The 16,332-nt window shown below is 40.1% G+C and overlaps 1 protein-coding gene across 50 annotated transcripts in view; it reads left to right on the forward strand.

Moving 5' to 3' along the window:
- LOC139122555 (ankyrin-3-like) overlaps positions 1–16,332 on the forward strand; it is a 193,505-nt gene that overhangs the window by 71,197 nt on the left and 105,976 nt on the right. For 49 of the 50 annotated variants that reach the window (XM_070688054.1, XM_070688071.1, XM_070688084.1 and 46 more), the window contains exon 2: positions 612–713. In XM_070688054.1, coding sequence (XP_070544155.1) covers positions 612–713 — 102 coding nt within the window. Of the gene's footprint in view, positions 1–18; positions 64–611; positions 714–16,332 lie in introns of all 50 variants that reach the window. The other variant, XM_070688048.1, reaches the window with a different exon arrangement.

Here is a 16,332-nt window from a genome sequence, read left to right on the forward strand (position 1 = left end):
ATTCCCATTTCTCTTTAGAATGAGCCTTATACCGACCCCAATGCAGACCAACCCAGCGTTCTTGTAAGTCCAATACTTCAAAACAAGCATGGTGGTAAAAACATATCCCTTCAAGTGACTCCCTGAACTCAAAGTCTCAACACCCATTCCCTTAAGGAAAAATGCATACACTCTCGCATGAAACGTGTACTTTCCCCCTTTTTTTATGTACAGCATGCCTCAACTTAAACTGACAGTTTCTCTTTGAGTGCAGTGTGACTTATTTCACTTTCAGGGTGGTGTAAAATCAAATTGCACATAGTGCACATCTTGTGTTTTAAGTATATCACAATATTTTTTCAAAACTTGGTACAAAAGTGTTGTAATGGATGTATAGTTTCTGGTGTATTTTACAGACTGATTTTTTGGTCAGTAGATAATTGGGTCAAACAGTGTGATATATTTTATTTTTATAGTAAATAATAATAAAACTATTCTTTTCCTTGAGAGCAATGTACTTGTAATTTCACTTTGACAATTGAAACACCTCACTCACCAAACTGGAATGCTTGCACACTGTCATCTGTTTTCATTTATCTTACTGTGTTTTTTTCTGTTTTCTGTATTTGCAGACGGATGGAAATGCTAGTTTCCTGCGAGCTGCTAGAGCTGGCAACCTGGAGAAGGTTCTGGATTACTTGAAAGGAAGTACCGACATCAATACCAGTAATGCTGTAAGTATTCCATGGCAGGCGTCTTTTACTTACATCTTTTACTCATCGTTGTAGGCTCCACAAACCTGTCTATTCCAACAGCAGTATGCATTCCCTTGAGATGGCTTTGATGAGTTATAATAATGCAGACTTATGCGGGAATATTTTGACTCGTTCATTGGCAAAACACCAATTGTTACAAAACTTTCTTGTGGTACAATGAACTTCTTGGACAATTTCTGAAAAACTAATGTTTTAAATATCTTTTTTATGTGTGCAAGCTCTTGTGAAACCATTGTCAAAAATTAAAAACAAAATATGATGGTTCAACAAGAAATGTTTCACCTTTTAGAATTTAAATTAGAAAGGCAGCCATTCTAAATTTCAACTACGGTAAATTTCCAGCAACTTTGCGTCATAAATCTTGTAATAAAATTTGCTCAGTGTCCACAAAATGGTTTCTCTTGATTTGATCAAAGTTTCTAACAGCGTACCATTACCCTGAGCACTAGTTGAAGAATTTAATTTTCAATGCACGGGTCTTTTTCAAAAGCCAGACAGTCTATCAAATGGAATCTAGTTTGGCCGTTTGCCAGTTCAGATCCAGTCTGTGTCGTCAGTGGATAATTTAAAGTCTGGTATTAGACAAGCCTTGTTGGGAATACAAAAATACCAACGTTCTATGTCGCATTTTGCATATATTCTGCTGCAGGAAATTTTGAATGTTAAAATAAAAAAATTTGGGAGAAAAGTATATTTTTCAGCTTAAATTTTAAGTAACCAGTTTCGTGTAAAATTATATGATCTTAGAAATTCATAATAGCCATTGCAGTCTATGATCACCATGTTTGAAAATATAAATTGTGCAAATTTTTCTGGTTATTAAATAATTTCTTATAAACTACAAGTAGCCCAACAAGCCCATAGAATTTAGCATGTAAAGTATTGTGTGGTTGGTGGTATGAAGGAAGTATATTGCAGTCAACTGTTTGTTATTAGGGCAGCTTGATACAGCTGGATATCAATGTCACTGATTTCTTACAAATGCCTGTGTGTTAATTTCAACTTGGGATTTCTGCAATAAGTGGCAATTCAGTTTTAATATCCTGTGTATTTCAATGGGCCGCTCTCTGGCAACACGACACCATAGCAATGGGAGAATGAGGCCATCACACTAATTGTCTGGGCGCTCATGTGTGTGAGAGATGCGCTTTTGAAACTTCATCCGCAGATGTATGTCTCGCATGATATTTGTCTGTCAGTTCTGCACAGTCCCGGTACAGTGCCCTCTTGTGACTTCTTTGTGTGATATTCCTAGGTTATGATTGTCATTAAAAAGAGCTAATCTTGCATCCATCAATATCTCTTGAGAAGGGATTGGCTATGATTATGAAACAACAAGTACATGGGAAAACCGTGCACCTGTCTGCCAGAACAGGAAATTGTAATGTGTTTGGACTATGATTAATAAAACTATGTGATTCCTTATTAAAAATACATAACGTATTTGCCATAAGTATTGCCGATTCACCTTCATTGCAATGACATCTTTCTACAAGTTTTTCACAATATTCTCACAAGTCAACCAGTAATGTTTCCTCATTACAACTTTTGTGCTTTTTCCAAACCACACCCTAATATTACATAAATATGTCCCTTCAAATTTCAATTGAATCAATCAATCAATCAATCAATCAATCAATCAATCAAAATTCTAATCAAATTCAAATCCAGAATGCTTCAAAAATCATCTTCAAATAACTTGCTATCAATTTTGTCTGTAGTTCCTGTCACCAAGGCTATCAGAGCTGAAAGTTTGGTCCTTTTTCATTTCTTTCTCATGACCTTTGACTTTTGAGTCTGCTAGGGAGTCCTTACACTGTATAAACCTGTCATCAGCCGGTTAGATAGCTGCAGATTCCTCGAAATTTCCACATGAATCCACTTTTGCTATCTTTCGTATGGCCAATCTTATCCCTATGGATGTTAATCACAACGTGTGTTCAGAGCCCCTCCCAACCTCCCACAAGCATCTGTGGTCTGTTACAGTTGTTGTGCGTGACCCAGATTGACCCATCAGCTGTTTAATCTGTAATGGTCTGTATTGGGTGTTAAATAACATCTGACCCAGTTTTGGAGGAGCTGTTTACGCATTTTTTATCTTTAATTGTTTACACTTTATTGGCCTGAATTGTGACGAATTTGTAAATATTTTCCTCTGCTGACAAACACTATGAGGGAATATAGGCTGTTATCATCTTTAGCTCGGCCGTTTCTCCCCACCCTATGCTTTATCTTTCCAGCGCATGGTAGACAAATGCTTGGTTTTGATAGGATTGTGTGTGGGTGGTTCGATGTTCTGCAAGTTGAAATTGATGGCATAGAGTGGAAGAAAGTGAAATGAAATGTGCCTCTGTTGATTTAAGAGTATTAGAGATGTTGACCCAGATTTGCACACACCCTCAAAGCTGACACGATCAGAAAGCATGTGGGTTTGATGGCCTAATACACCTCACATGAACCAAATGGTATATTCCATAATATCCTGTCCACCCCCAAATCCCTGTAAACAGGTCCAAACTTACCATGGATGACAATGGCCATGGGCCACACCATGGTGATGAAAGGGTAATAGCCTACAAATTATTTCAACAACACAGTTCATGCACATCCTCAAATAATGTTTTTTGTTGTGGTGTGAGAAAAACCTGGCAAAAGAATTTATGAATTATTACAATCCAATTTTTCATTAGAAAAGCGTAATTATTAATTTTCTGTATTTAGCTTGACTATGTCCAATATAGTATATGTCATCTAACCCACTTTGATCAATGGCAAAGACATTGGTTTTCTCTTGAATTTAGGATTTTATCTTTCACATGAATGTACACGGCTGATAAAGAAATTTCAATAAATTCCTTTATTGACTTAAGAAGTCAGAGATTGTAGGATTTTTACATATAATTGGTGCTGAGCAGACTCAAAGAAACTTCAAGGCATTCCTGAATTGACTCTGAATATACAAGGAACTCTTGGCAATTAACTGTCTACACAGAGAATCATTTCCACATTTTTGGTCAAGAGTAGTCATACAATTCCAGGAGAGACAAAATTGTTAAGAATGACAAGACAGAGGTTATCCTGTTTGTTGATTAATGGAATTTGTTCTATGTGCAGCCAGATAGATATCAAAATGTCTGTGATTCACTCCGTCATGTGAAAACACTGATGAGACAGTCTTTTAAGTCAGTCAAGATGTAATGATATCATCACTTCCGACTAGGTCAGTAAGTGAAAGATGGATGAACTCATTTTCTTCCAAACATGTGACAGAATTCAGTACTGGAAATTAAAAAGTGATCTTTCTGAAATACCAAGGATTTCTGTGTGATTGGAAACTGATGTGTCAGAGGGAAAGGATGGAGTCTCTAGGAGGAAAAAAGAAAAACAATTAAAGAAGCAGAGGTTTTGATTTTATGATAGAGTGGTAACGGTGAGCCCTCTAACTTCAGTTAGAATTTCTGAACTCTTGGTCAATTGATGGATTTCTGTTTTTAGTCAGCCCTGTATCAATGCATGCCATATGTTGATATTTTCTCAGTCACAGAGATTTTTTTGACTTTATGACATGTCATTTTGGCTTTCAAGAGCATTTTTTGGCATATGTCGGCTTTGTCATGCTGAGTGAAAGAGAGAGACAAACTATATCAGATACCAAAATCAGGGGTAGAGATATGGAAATAAATGCCAGTAGGAATGAGAGAAACAGTTGCCGACAAATGGGAAAAAAAAGGAGAGTTTGAAGACAGGCTTGCACAGAATTTATAAAGAAAATAAACTTGAACTTCCGAGAGAAATATCTAATACTATGAAAGCATTTAGTGAATACATAGCAACCTAGCATTAAACATTGCTCCGTGGTGACTATAATAGCGTGGATGAGCAGCACTTCTTGTCCAAAGCTGATGGTTGATGAAAAAAAGAAAGTATCTCATGTTATCAAAGGGAACTGTGAGGGCAGTATATCACAAAATCAAAAGAACCCTGGCCAACTCTTATTACCTGGGTTTATGCATGCTGCAAGTTATGCAAAGTGTAACGTCATCCCACACACATGAATGACGTTAATAATTACTTTGTTTTTCGAAGTGTAAGATTCCTGCATGTAAATTAAGCTATCACCTGTGATGTGGTAATTGCAACAGTAGAGACAAACGGAACAACTAGGATGTTAAGTGTGTAAGGAGGTATGTAAGAGTACCTCAAACCTCAAACTGGGACCAGGAACTGGGACTCCCAGATGTTGCAAAATGCAATCTCGGACCGGTCCCAGATTAAGTCTGGGACCGGTCCCAGATTACGTCTGGGACCGGTCCCAGATCTAATCTGGGACCGGTCCCAGACTCAATCTGGGACTGAACTGCCAATCACCATATAAGGGCAAAGTGAAAAACCCAGGCCTAGTCGGGCCTAGCCGGGCCCTCTGGGTTGGCAATCTAAAATTTAGCGCGAATTCAAACACGTTGGAAATTCCCGCAGAGACTGAGTCTCACAAAGCTACATTGTGCCTCAGTTGACCCTGTCGCAAGCATTTTGCGTACCCTCGATTGATGATTACTTTTTTGCAACCGAACACACAATATATTTTGTGCAGGTTCGATTTTGCCTCTTGCTATTATTTGTCTTATTGAAATTCGTGCGGCGAAATAGCCACTTGTAATTTACATCGATCACAGCCTGCCATGCCTCTGCAAGCGCGGGGTTGATTACCGTAAAAACCCTATCAATTCGACCAGAAAAAAATAATTACGATTTGAAATCGTCGAATATGACATCGTGTGCCGGCCCTTGAAATATATTGCAACCCCGTGACAGGCAGATTAGATAATGTAAGAGCGTTTAATGCATTAACATTTTGTAAAAATAATAAAAATTGACATCACCGATCATAAGAAACGTGGTGTTGCAGATAGTATTTTTTAAGAGAAGTCTCTGACGGCCATTGTCTGTAAGTATGGTCTGACTTCGCAAAGTTGGGAAACCAACATTTGAAGATTTAGGCCTACTTCAACCAATACTTTTGGATTTGTTCTACTCTTATTATAATTTCTTGAAAGTAGATGTTCATTTTCGATGTCTGTGTAGCGTCTATATTGAAGTCATATCCAAAAGACTATAATCAGTTCGCGACAGCGTAAACCAACGCCCCCCCTCTCTCTCTCTCTCTGTCTCTCTCTCTCTCTCTCTTCCCCTGGCATTTCGATGTTTTATTTTGTCGACATTTAAATATCAGTTTGAAGTTTCAGGTCACTGCTCAATGCAATAGTTGACGTCAATTTCACGTGTCGGGCATGGTCTCTGTCGTCACTCTAATCGTTAGTTTTTTCCTGTTATATTCGATATCAGACTCAAAACAACGTGAACAACGCTGATAATATATTGCATCTTTCGTATCGAAAACCGGTTAAGTTCGTAACTGGTGACATGTCACGGCCTGGAGAAAGTTAATCACCATCGATCGAATGTCCGTGACGCTTTTGCTTTTCGCTTTTGCTTTTGAAATGCACAGGGAACTTCGCGGTATGGCAATTATATGAATTTTACCGCGAAGAAAGTCTGTGACTTTTAAACTGGCCGTACAACCAACAATAAACATGGCGGAGCAATGATACCGACTTCAGAGACTTTGCAATTTTTTTTCATTGCGAGCGCAGGTGAGACCAAGTCGTCGAATTTTTTTCCCGCTATTTGGCTTTGAATTTTCAATTGCTCTCATGTGATAATTACAGCTACATGTAAAATCAAGAAAGGGTTTCTCTGTAAATTATGGAAGACCGGTCACGACATGCGACATGCGAGTTTTTTTTTTAACTGCGACCTGGGAGTTCTTAAACTGCGACATGCGAGTTGCAAAAGCGATATGGCGTTTGCATACATGTCATTTCGTTCTCCTCCTAACGATGGATTACAGAGGTAGAGACCAGCTTATTTCTGCATACTTCTACAATGGATACACCCTGGGAGAAATAGCGGCCACGTTAGGACTCCGACATGTAGGGAAGACCGGTCACGACCTGCGACATACGACCTGCGTCTTTAAGCTGTGATCTGCGACCTAACCCTAACCCTAACCCCTAACGCTAACTAACCCTTAATAAGTTATGCCGTTACAATTTTTCCCTCCCTTGGCCTAATCTCCAGGGTTGAGAGCGAAGTAAGGCTTTTTACAAGAGAAAACGTAACCCCTAACCCTAACCCCTACCCTAACCCTAACCCTAACCCTAGCCGCAGATCACAGTTTTAAAAACTCGCATGTCGCATGTCGTGACCGGTCTTCCATAGTAAATCAATAAGCCTTTTGAATATGAAAAAATTGGACATCTGAACCTCAACACGCAGTTTGAAATTGCTCTCCGAATCAGGACAGGGACATCAGTGAGGCCGGATTTCACGTAGTAGCTATGGAAACCGATGGTTCATTCATTGTAAGAAAGCATGCGATGTACTGCTCCTGCTCGAGCTCCCTTGGCCCGTCACGGTGGACTTTCGCCGTCTCGCCCTAACACCGTCTATTACCTAACAATGCCAACAACGTAATAGTGTTCAGTCTTCAAATTTGGATATATTAATCTACCAATCATGAGCTATGGCCAGTAGTTGGTAAAAATGCACGTTTCACATTGTTGAAGCTATCGTGCTATGGGGAGTTGTATGCCATTGTACATTATAGAACCCAAACGTGTAAGGCAAACCTGCATGACTAAACACTGTAAAAGTCTGCACGTTAGACATTTTAGACACGTTAGGTGTGTACACGTTAGGTTTGCACGATACACAATAGGTCAGCATGATTGGCATGGTGGATTTTGACCGATGTTGAAAACCTAAAATGACATACACGTTAGACATTTTAGACACGTTAGGTCCGTACACGTTAGGTTTGCACGATACACGATAGGTTTGCACGATTGGCATGATAAATTTTGACTCATGTGGAGAACCTAAAATGACATGCACGTTAGACATTTTAGACACGTTAGGTGTGTACACGTTAGGTTTGCACGATACACGATAGGTTTGCACGATTGGCATGATAGATTTTGACCCATGTTTAGAACCTAAAATGACATGCACGTTTGACATTTTAGACACGTTAGGTCCGTACACGTAAGGTCTGCACGATACAGGATAGGTTTGCACGATTGGCATGATAGATTTTGAATCATGTGGAGAACCTAAAATGACATGCACGTTACACATTTTAGACACGTTAGGTGTGTACACGTTAGGTTTGCACGATACACGATAGGTTTGCACGATTGGCATGATAGATTTTGACCCATGTTTAGAACCTAAAATGACATGCACGTTAGACATTTTAGACACGTTAGGTCCGTACACGTAAGGTCTGCACGATACACGATAGGTTTGCATGATTGGCATGATAGAAATTGGAGTCATGTGGAGAACCTAAAATGACATGCACGTTAGACATTTTAGACACGTTAGGTCAGTACAGGTTAGGTTTGCACGATACACGATAGGTTTGCATGATTGGCATGATAGATTTTGACTCGTGTGGAGAACCTAAAATGACATGCACGTTAGACATTTTGGACACGTTAGGTGCGTACACATTAGGTCTGCACGATACAAGATAGGTTTGCACGATTGGCATGATAGAGGTAGACCTTACCGTGTTTGTAGGCCATCACGTGAATCTTGAGAAATATCGTATAACGTGCCGACCTAAGATTCACGAAGCTAACGTGTCTAAAATGTCTAACGTGTATGTCATTTTAGGTTGTCCACGAGTCAAAATCTATCATGGCAATCATGCAAAGCTATCGTGTATCGTGCAAACCTAACGAGTACGGATCTAACGTGTCTAAAATGTCTAACAAGTATGTCATTTTAGGGTCTCCAGATAAGTTGAATGGTACAGTCATGATATACACGTTAGACATTTTAGACACGTTAGGTCCGTACACGATAGGTTTGCACGATACACGATAGGTTTGCACGATTGGCATGATAGATTTTGACCCATGTCGAGAACCTAAAATGACATGCACGTTAGACATTTTAGACACGTTAGGTCCGTACACGTTAGGTTTGCACGATACACGATAGGTTTGCACGATTGGCATGATAGATTTTGACCCATGTCGAGAACCTAAAATGACATACACGTTAGACATTTTAGACACGTTAGGTGCGTACACGTTAGGTTTGCACGATACAGGATAGGTTTGCACGATTGGCATGATAGATTTTGACCCATTTCGAGAACCTAAAATGACATACACGTTAGACATTTTAGACACGTTAGGTGCGTACACGTTAGGTTTGCACGATACAGGATAGGTTTGCATGATTGGCATGATAGATTTTGACCCATGTCGAGAACCTAAAATGACATGCAGGTTAGACATTTTAGACACGTTAGGTGCGTACACGTTAGGTCGGCATGTTACACGATAGGTTTGCACGATTGGCATGATAGGTTTGCACGATACACGATAGGTTTGCAGGCCATCACGTGAATCTTGAGACATATCGTATAACGTGCCGACCTAAGATTTACCACAGTCCCTCCTTGTGGAGGGACCGTGGATTTACGGAGCTAACGTGTCCAAAATGTCTAACGTGTATGTCATTTTAGGTTGTCAAAGAGTCAAAATCTATCATGCCAATCGTGCAAATTTATCGTGTAACGTGCTGACCCAACGTGTACGGACCTAACGTGTCTAAAATGTCTAATGTGTATGTCCAGATAAGTCGAATGGTACCATATGTCAATCGTGCAGACATGATATACACGTTAGACACTTTAGACACCATAGGTGCATCCATGTTTGGCGTGCACGATACACGATAGGTTTGCATGATTGGCATGATAGAATAGGACTTATTTGTACGCCCTAAAATGCAATACATGTTAGACATAGGTTCTTTAACGTTAGGTCTGCACGATACACGATAGGTTTGCACGTTTGGCATTTTAGGCATGTTAGTTCCAACCTGGCATACACGTTAGACATTTTAGAAACGATTGGTGCGGATATGTTGGGTCTGCACGATACACGATAGGTTTGCAAGTTTGGCTTTTTTGGTCACGTTAGTTCAGCTGTTAGTTCCGACCTAACATGTCAAACATGCACTACTAAAATGTAAAAATGTCTAAAATGAAAAAATCCCGACTTCTGGCCATGGATGCCAATCATCAACCGTCGAACACATGAAAAACAATGGTCGCGGCCACGGATTCAAGGACGTTCACACAAGGAGACACTGTCAATGAGTGGCGCGCAGAATCGTTTTTACTACTTTTGAGAACTTCTAAATTAACTTGTAATCTGTATACCTTCGCACATGGAACCGATATTGTATGCCTATCACCGTTGAAGTTTATGTCTTTATTGTAAGAGTTGTTTTTTATCCAAAACACATTTCCAGAAGAGTCCCACAGAGCAGTCAAACGAAAGGATAATTGCTTCAAACGAATGAAATTGCACAACGAAAGAATAAAAATCAACAGCACATCGTGGACAATAGCGCTCGGGAATGGGACTATTCTATTCTAGTGACGGGGACGGAAAGCACAGAACTATAAAGCTATTGGAAAAACGTTCTGTTTTTCTCGCGATTTTAGCTACTGTAACGACCCTTTATTCTTAAAGTTACTTACCTTTCCATAATAGAATTAAACTAGGTCTAGGGGCTTATGCACACAGTGTACACGGATGTACAGCATAATGTTTTAAAAAGTCCTCTGCTGGGGACAAACAGGGGTTTACACTCTAACGGATACAGTAAAACAATGGTCACAGCCATAGGTTCAAGGACATTCACGGGTTGACACGATGACAAAGACAGTCGTAAAATGGCTTAGACTAGTTTTAAGAACATACAATATCTTGGCTTAGACTAGTTTTAAAAACATACAATATCTGGTCATCTTTGTACCGCTGTGCATCGAAACGACAAGTGTAGGACTATAGCTTCAAACTTTTATGGGAGAGATATCACGACTGAGATCGACAGTAGCGGCACAACAAACTATTCCGAATTGTGCGTACGTGTTTAATGCTACATCTCTGTAGGTGATTCCGGTTTCTCAATCAAATCCAAAGTCCGACATCGACAAAATTGACATAAAAATGTGATGTCCGAAAAGTTTTGTTTTATTCAACTAACTGATCATCTCCTTTGACATCCCCTAAGCTAAATGTAAACAGTAGTCCGGAAAGACAGTGACATCGATGTCTCCCGGGCCCCCACGCATATATGGCCATGCTCAAATATTTCTTCACCATTTCGCAGAACATCTTGTCAACTGGGCGCATATGCCACGTCTTTGTACGTTGGTCAAAACTAATGGCAGTAAAGGTCAGAATATAACATTGTTCAAAGTAAGATTGAATACGGAAGACGAAAATGCTTTCATCGATTGACAAAAATGAGAAGGAACGAGTCAGTAAATATCGAACTATAAAGGGGAGAACGAGACTTCCACGATTTAACAACTGGGAACAGTATTTCGATTGACAGACTTCACAACCAGAGAGAGCATTTTATCCAGCTTCAAAAATAAGTCACCGCCTTTCCTTTAATAACACCCCATTTGCGTTTCCATCTACTCTGTCCGCAATTGGTATGATTGGCCTCCGGGTTTCGCCTGCCGCACTGACTGATACATGGTTATTTCTTCAGCTATTTTTTCATTGTTTCGCATAAGATACAGCATCTCTTTTCGTGCACAAGGCAAGTTAACGTTTAGAAGGAACCAGTCACAGGAGGTTAGGATATTATATAGGTGAAATTTTAATGGAATATTGAAGATGAAAAGACTTATTGGTCGACAAAAATTGCCATATACCGAGAATCGAGATTGTCTATGATTGGGAACAAAAATATTCGATTGATTCATTAACACAACCAGAAAGAGCATTTCCTTCAGCTTGAAAAAAATAAGTCGTCGTCTTTCCTTGACACTGTCCCCATTTGCGTTTGAAAATATTAGTCTGTTCCCAGTCGGTAAGAACGCACGGGGAAGCGTCGGCAGTACTTGCCGACATGTAACATAACGATTTTTCTTCAGCAATTTTTTTAGCGTTTCGCAAACTTGTCCTTTTAGTGCACGGGGCACATCTGTCTACGCGTTTTAGGAACAAGCAACATATTGTTTAGAACATAATATCTGTCAAATTAGGAAGGAATATTGATTCACACACAGAAAGAGTCTATATTCGTAACGCTGTTGTTTTCGATGTCTTGAAATGTCGTTCATTCAACTGAAGGAATTTTTTGAAAGCTATGTCATTCAGTCGAATTAATAGGGATTGAGAAAGTCAGTTTCCGTCGGATAGGGGCAAAATAAAATTATGTTTTGAGAAAAACATTTGGTGGTCATACAAGGGTGGTCAAATTGATACGGTTTTAACGGTAATTCTTGTACAAACAGACTTCGCATCGCGACGATTCACGTGTGCTCGACCACAGTCGTTCGAGAGCTATTCAGCTCTGGGACTCTTCGCCCCATAGACGAATGTACATAAGCGAGAAACAACCCAAGTCTGGAAACAGAATGGCTATAAGGGAGCCGTCATTATTTACGGCCTGGGGGGGGTGGGTGGAGGAATTGCTTTCGAAACTCCAAAATTTTGAGTAACCCCCCCTGCTAACCATGACGTGTTTGAGTAACCCCCCCCCCCCTCTCTGCTACAGTTCATCTATCATGTAACCGTCGATCGTTCCCTAGCATTCTCAAAATTCATACCTGGTACTTAATTTGCTTCAAAAACGCTCGTTTTGTGTGATTTTCGGCCGAATTCGACGGGCACATCGCCAAAACATAAGCGTGAGCAACATTCCGGTCACCTCACAGTGAACCTTGGGCACCTCCACTTTACTGACGTTAGCGCCGCGTACCCATGAGGGGTGACTGGAAGGTTGTTCACGCCTTATGTTTTGGCGAGGTGTCTTCTGAACTCGGCCTAAAATCACACAAATATTCATACCTGATACTTTATCTGCTTACAAAATGCTTATTTTCAAGTGATTTTCGGCTGAGGTCGAGAGACACCTCGCCAAAACATAAGCGTGAGTAACATTCCAGTCACCCCTCATGGGTTGGCGGCGCCAACGTCAGTAAAGTGGAGGTGCCCAAGAGGTGACCGGAATGTTGCTCACGCTTATGCGAAACGATGTGCGAAAGAGAATACCTTGTTAACTTCGATTTCCCAGCTGATTTCCCCTAAGCTGAAGAGTATTCCCCTTTTTTGTTCGTTTTATTCACAATGGTTTCCGCATCTTGTATGGTGGAAGCCAACATGCCTTTCCCCCCACATTACACTAACTGAAGCTAAAGAGAAATTTCAAACTTGCGTATGATTCCGTTGATATCCGTGTATTGCTAGCAGGTAACTTCGAAATTTTCAGGAAGTACGTCCAAACATAAGACTAATTAAGATACTAGTAACTAAAACCCGGTAACCCAGACTTTCCCAGTACACATTTTCTTTACATTAAAAATATGTCTTTTTTCTCCTTTCTGACTTTCTGGAAACAACGACACTGCCCTATCCTTTCACCTCTCACATATTGTCTGCGTTGACACCTGTCAACTTTGCTAGGCCAAAGAAAAGTTCTGTGATTTTAAATAAAACCTATATCTTATGTTGCAAAAAATGACTTCACCCTGATAACACGTCCAGTCATCAACATTTATCTAATCGTATCAAAACGGACGAACTACGAGCAGAAGTGCGAGCAAAGTACGAGTGACGTTTGAAATGTAGGAGTGATGTAATATCAGTATTTTTCGATAACTGCCTGTGTTCAGCATGTTCTGTCGTACTTTTGTACTGTGTATATTTCTGCAAAAAAACCCAAACAACGCAATAGTTAGTTTCGTATGTTGCATTACAACCAGTCGAGGTCGACCGGCATCAACAAAATGCTCCCAAACTTATTGTATCCAAAGCCCCGTGAGGTCTGCCGCCGGTCATTTCGCTTGAATACAATCTCATAAAGCGAGCCGACGTCAGATATTCGATATGTGTCAATTCTTTGCTCTCGTTTTGACTGTTTGAGTTTCTAATCAGAGTGATATCGGCATGTTATCACAGAGCGGCACAAAGGCTAACACCCTTCCTATTGTTTTGACACGCCGAAAAACAGCTGTAAGAAAATTTTTGACACCTCTTTGATTGATCATTATTCACGATGGGTCCTGTAATGAGGATGTTACTTTTGTTTTCACCGCTGGACATATTTGGAACAGGTTAAATCGTACTATATTCGAAAAAGAACAGTTTCAACCGTCTGATTTCATTTGATTTTAACATAGGCCTAATCGTAGACATACGTCAGAATCGGGCCTTATATTATTGTTTTCGGTCGTACTTCGGAAGAGAAACTGTCCCGATATTCAGATTTCCTGTGTTCGTAGGAGTGTAGCACACCCATGAACAGTGGAAGATAGGTAAAACAACTCCAATAAACTTAATTGGAAACGTACGTAAATTGACATAATTTTCGACCGTCTTCACATCAAAATCGAAAAGGGTTTGAATGTCGGGCTATGGGGCTTTGTCAAACATATGTTGTAAACTTTATTGGAAAAGTACGTAAATTACATCATTTTCGTCTGCATGTCTTGACCTCAAAACAGAAAAAAAATGAGAAATATATTTCTAAAAAAAAATTTAAATCCTTTCGATCGTGCGGGGGAAAAGAAATTGTGTGGCTGCAATCATTAGTATCATAAATTAATGTGTGGTCGTAAATATAAATAATTCGAAAATGAACAAATACGTTTTTTTTCAACATTCCGATCGACTGCGACCGTACCATGGTAGGTCCATGACCGTACCAACTCTTCCTCACGTCTTTTACCATCTTTGGCGACAAATGGTGTTTCTTTCCTCCAAGGAATTCAACATGATCCTATGCGTTAGGCCAAAGGCAAGTGTAGTTGGTTAGTTTTGAGACGGTTACTTACCTCGTGTACAAAAAGATACCGGTTTTTCAACATTTTTTATAATTCTATGGGTGCTCATACAAGTTGCGGAGATCAAAAATTTTACCTCTTTCGGTGACGACAAACTTCGACGCACTGTTAATGTTCATATCATGTTCATATTTAAAAGAACATATTAACATAGTTTACGATTGCGTGCAAGACGATATCATGTTACTTGTCGTTCGGCAATCATTTTCAACGCGAAAGTGGTCGTTTTTACGTAAATTGCCTCCGAAAGCAGTTTTAGAGCTACATCTCAACACGTGTTAGCAGGTCCATCCAAACTTAACTGTTCAAAAACGAACGCGGACAAAATTATTTCAGAGAAAGGTTTATTCACCCCCGCCATACAAAATTGTTTCAGAGAAAGCATTCTCGCAAGCCAGAGCCTACATGTATTTCCGCTCCAAGAAGCTGCACAAAAATAGCGCAAGTATCAGTAACCGTAAACAGGCTTGTGGTTTACGACGACGAGAGAAAGCGGTTTGTTCACCCCCGCCATACAAAATTATTTCAGAGAAAGGATTGTTCACCCCCGCCATACAATGGACAATTCGGTACGTTGATTGGTTCTTTTACGCAACGCTACTGATGACGTACTGATATTGTATTGTTATTATGGTGATAAGCGGTTGCGTATCACGTTCACGGTGAATGAAGTCCGATGTTGTCGTTTGGATTTACAATCAGTTGACATATGTGTAATAAAGATCTTAGAGTGTAATTAATTAAAAAAAAGAGACTGATCAGACGATATGCGGTACTAGTTTCACCAAGGGCCCGACCAGTGTCCCCCACAGTCTAAGCCTACCATACCGTACAACGTTCTAATTTTACGTCAATGGGTAACTAGTGATATCGCGGTACGTTAGGCTTGCCGCTGGGCTGCTGGTGCCGGGGCTGGTGCATATTCACCATATAGAATTTCGATATCACACAAGCTTTTAGATAACTAGCATTAATAAATCAAACAGTAAATGAAACATCGGCCGCTGGTACATACTGCTGAGAGCCTTCGGCATGAAATTGACTCTTCCCTGAAAATACGCCCCGTTGCATGCTGTTATTTCACGGTGCTGCTAATATCGCGGATTAAAATTAGAAAGGGACAGGTCCAAGTTTACGTATGAGACAAGGCTTTCTCCAAGTCTGTGGGATTGACTATGTCATGATAAAAATGAGATAAAAATGAGTAATTTTCAATGAATTTTGTCCCGTGTTTATGTGTGCGTAGAGTCGCTGCGTCTATGATATCACTACTAATAGCCCATAGGGCAAACATACGGACGACACACAAAGATCGAACGCAAACAGGTTTTATCAAGAATCTTTATTGAGTAAAAGAAAAGCCAAGCTACTAGTCTATAGTGGGCTAGCCCAGTCCCAGATTGAGTCTGGGACCGGTCCCAGATTAGATCTGGGACCGGTCCCAGATTACGTCTGGGACCGGTCCCAGACTTAATCTGGGACCGGTCCCAGACTTAATCTGGGACCGGTCCCAGATTGCATTTTGCGACATCTGGGAGTCCCAGTTTCCGGTCCCAGTTTGAGGTTTGAGGTACTCTTACATACCTGGTGTAAGGGGTCCATTGACAAAAAATTATTAGCTAT

Source organism: Ptychodera flava, chromosome 22 (assembly GCF_041260155.1).
Source record: "Ptychodera flava strain L36383 chromosome 22, AS_Pfla_20210202, whole genome shotgun sequence".
In the NCBI taxonomy this organism is placed as follows: Eukaryota; Metazoa; Hemichordata; class Enteropneusta; family Ptychoderidae; genus Ptychodera; species Ptychodera flava.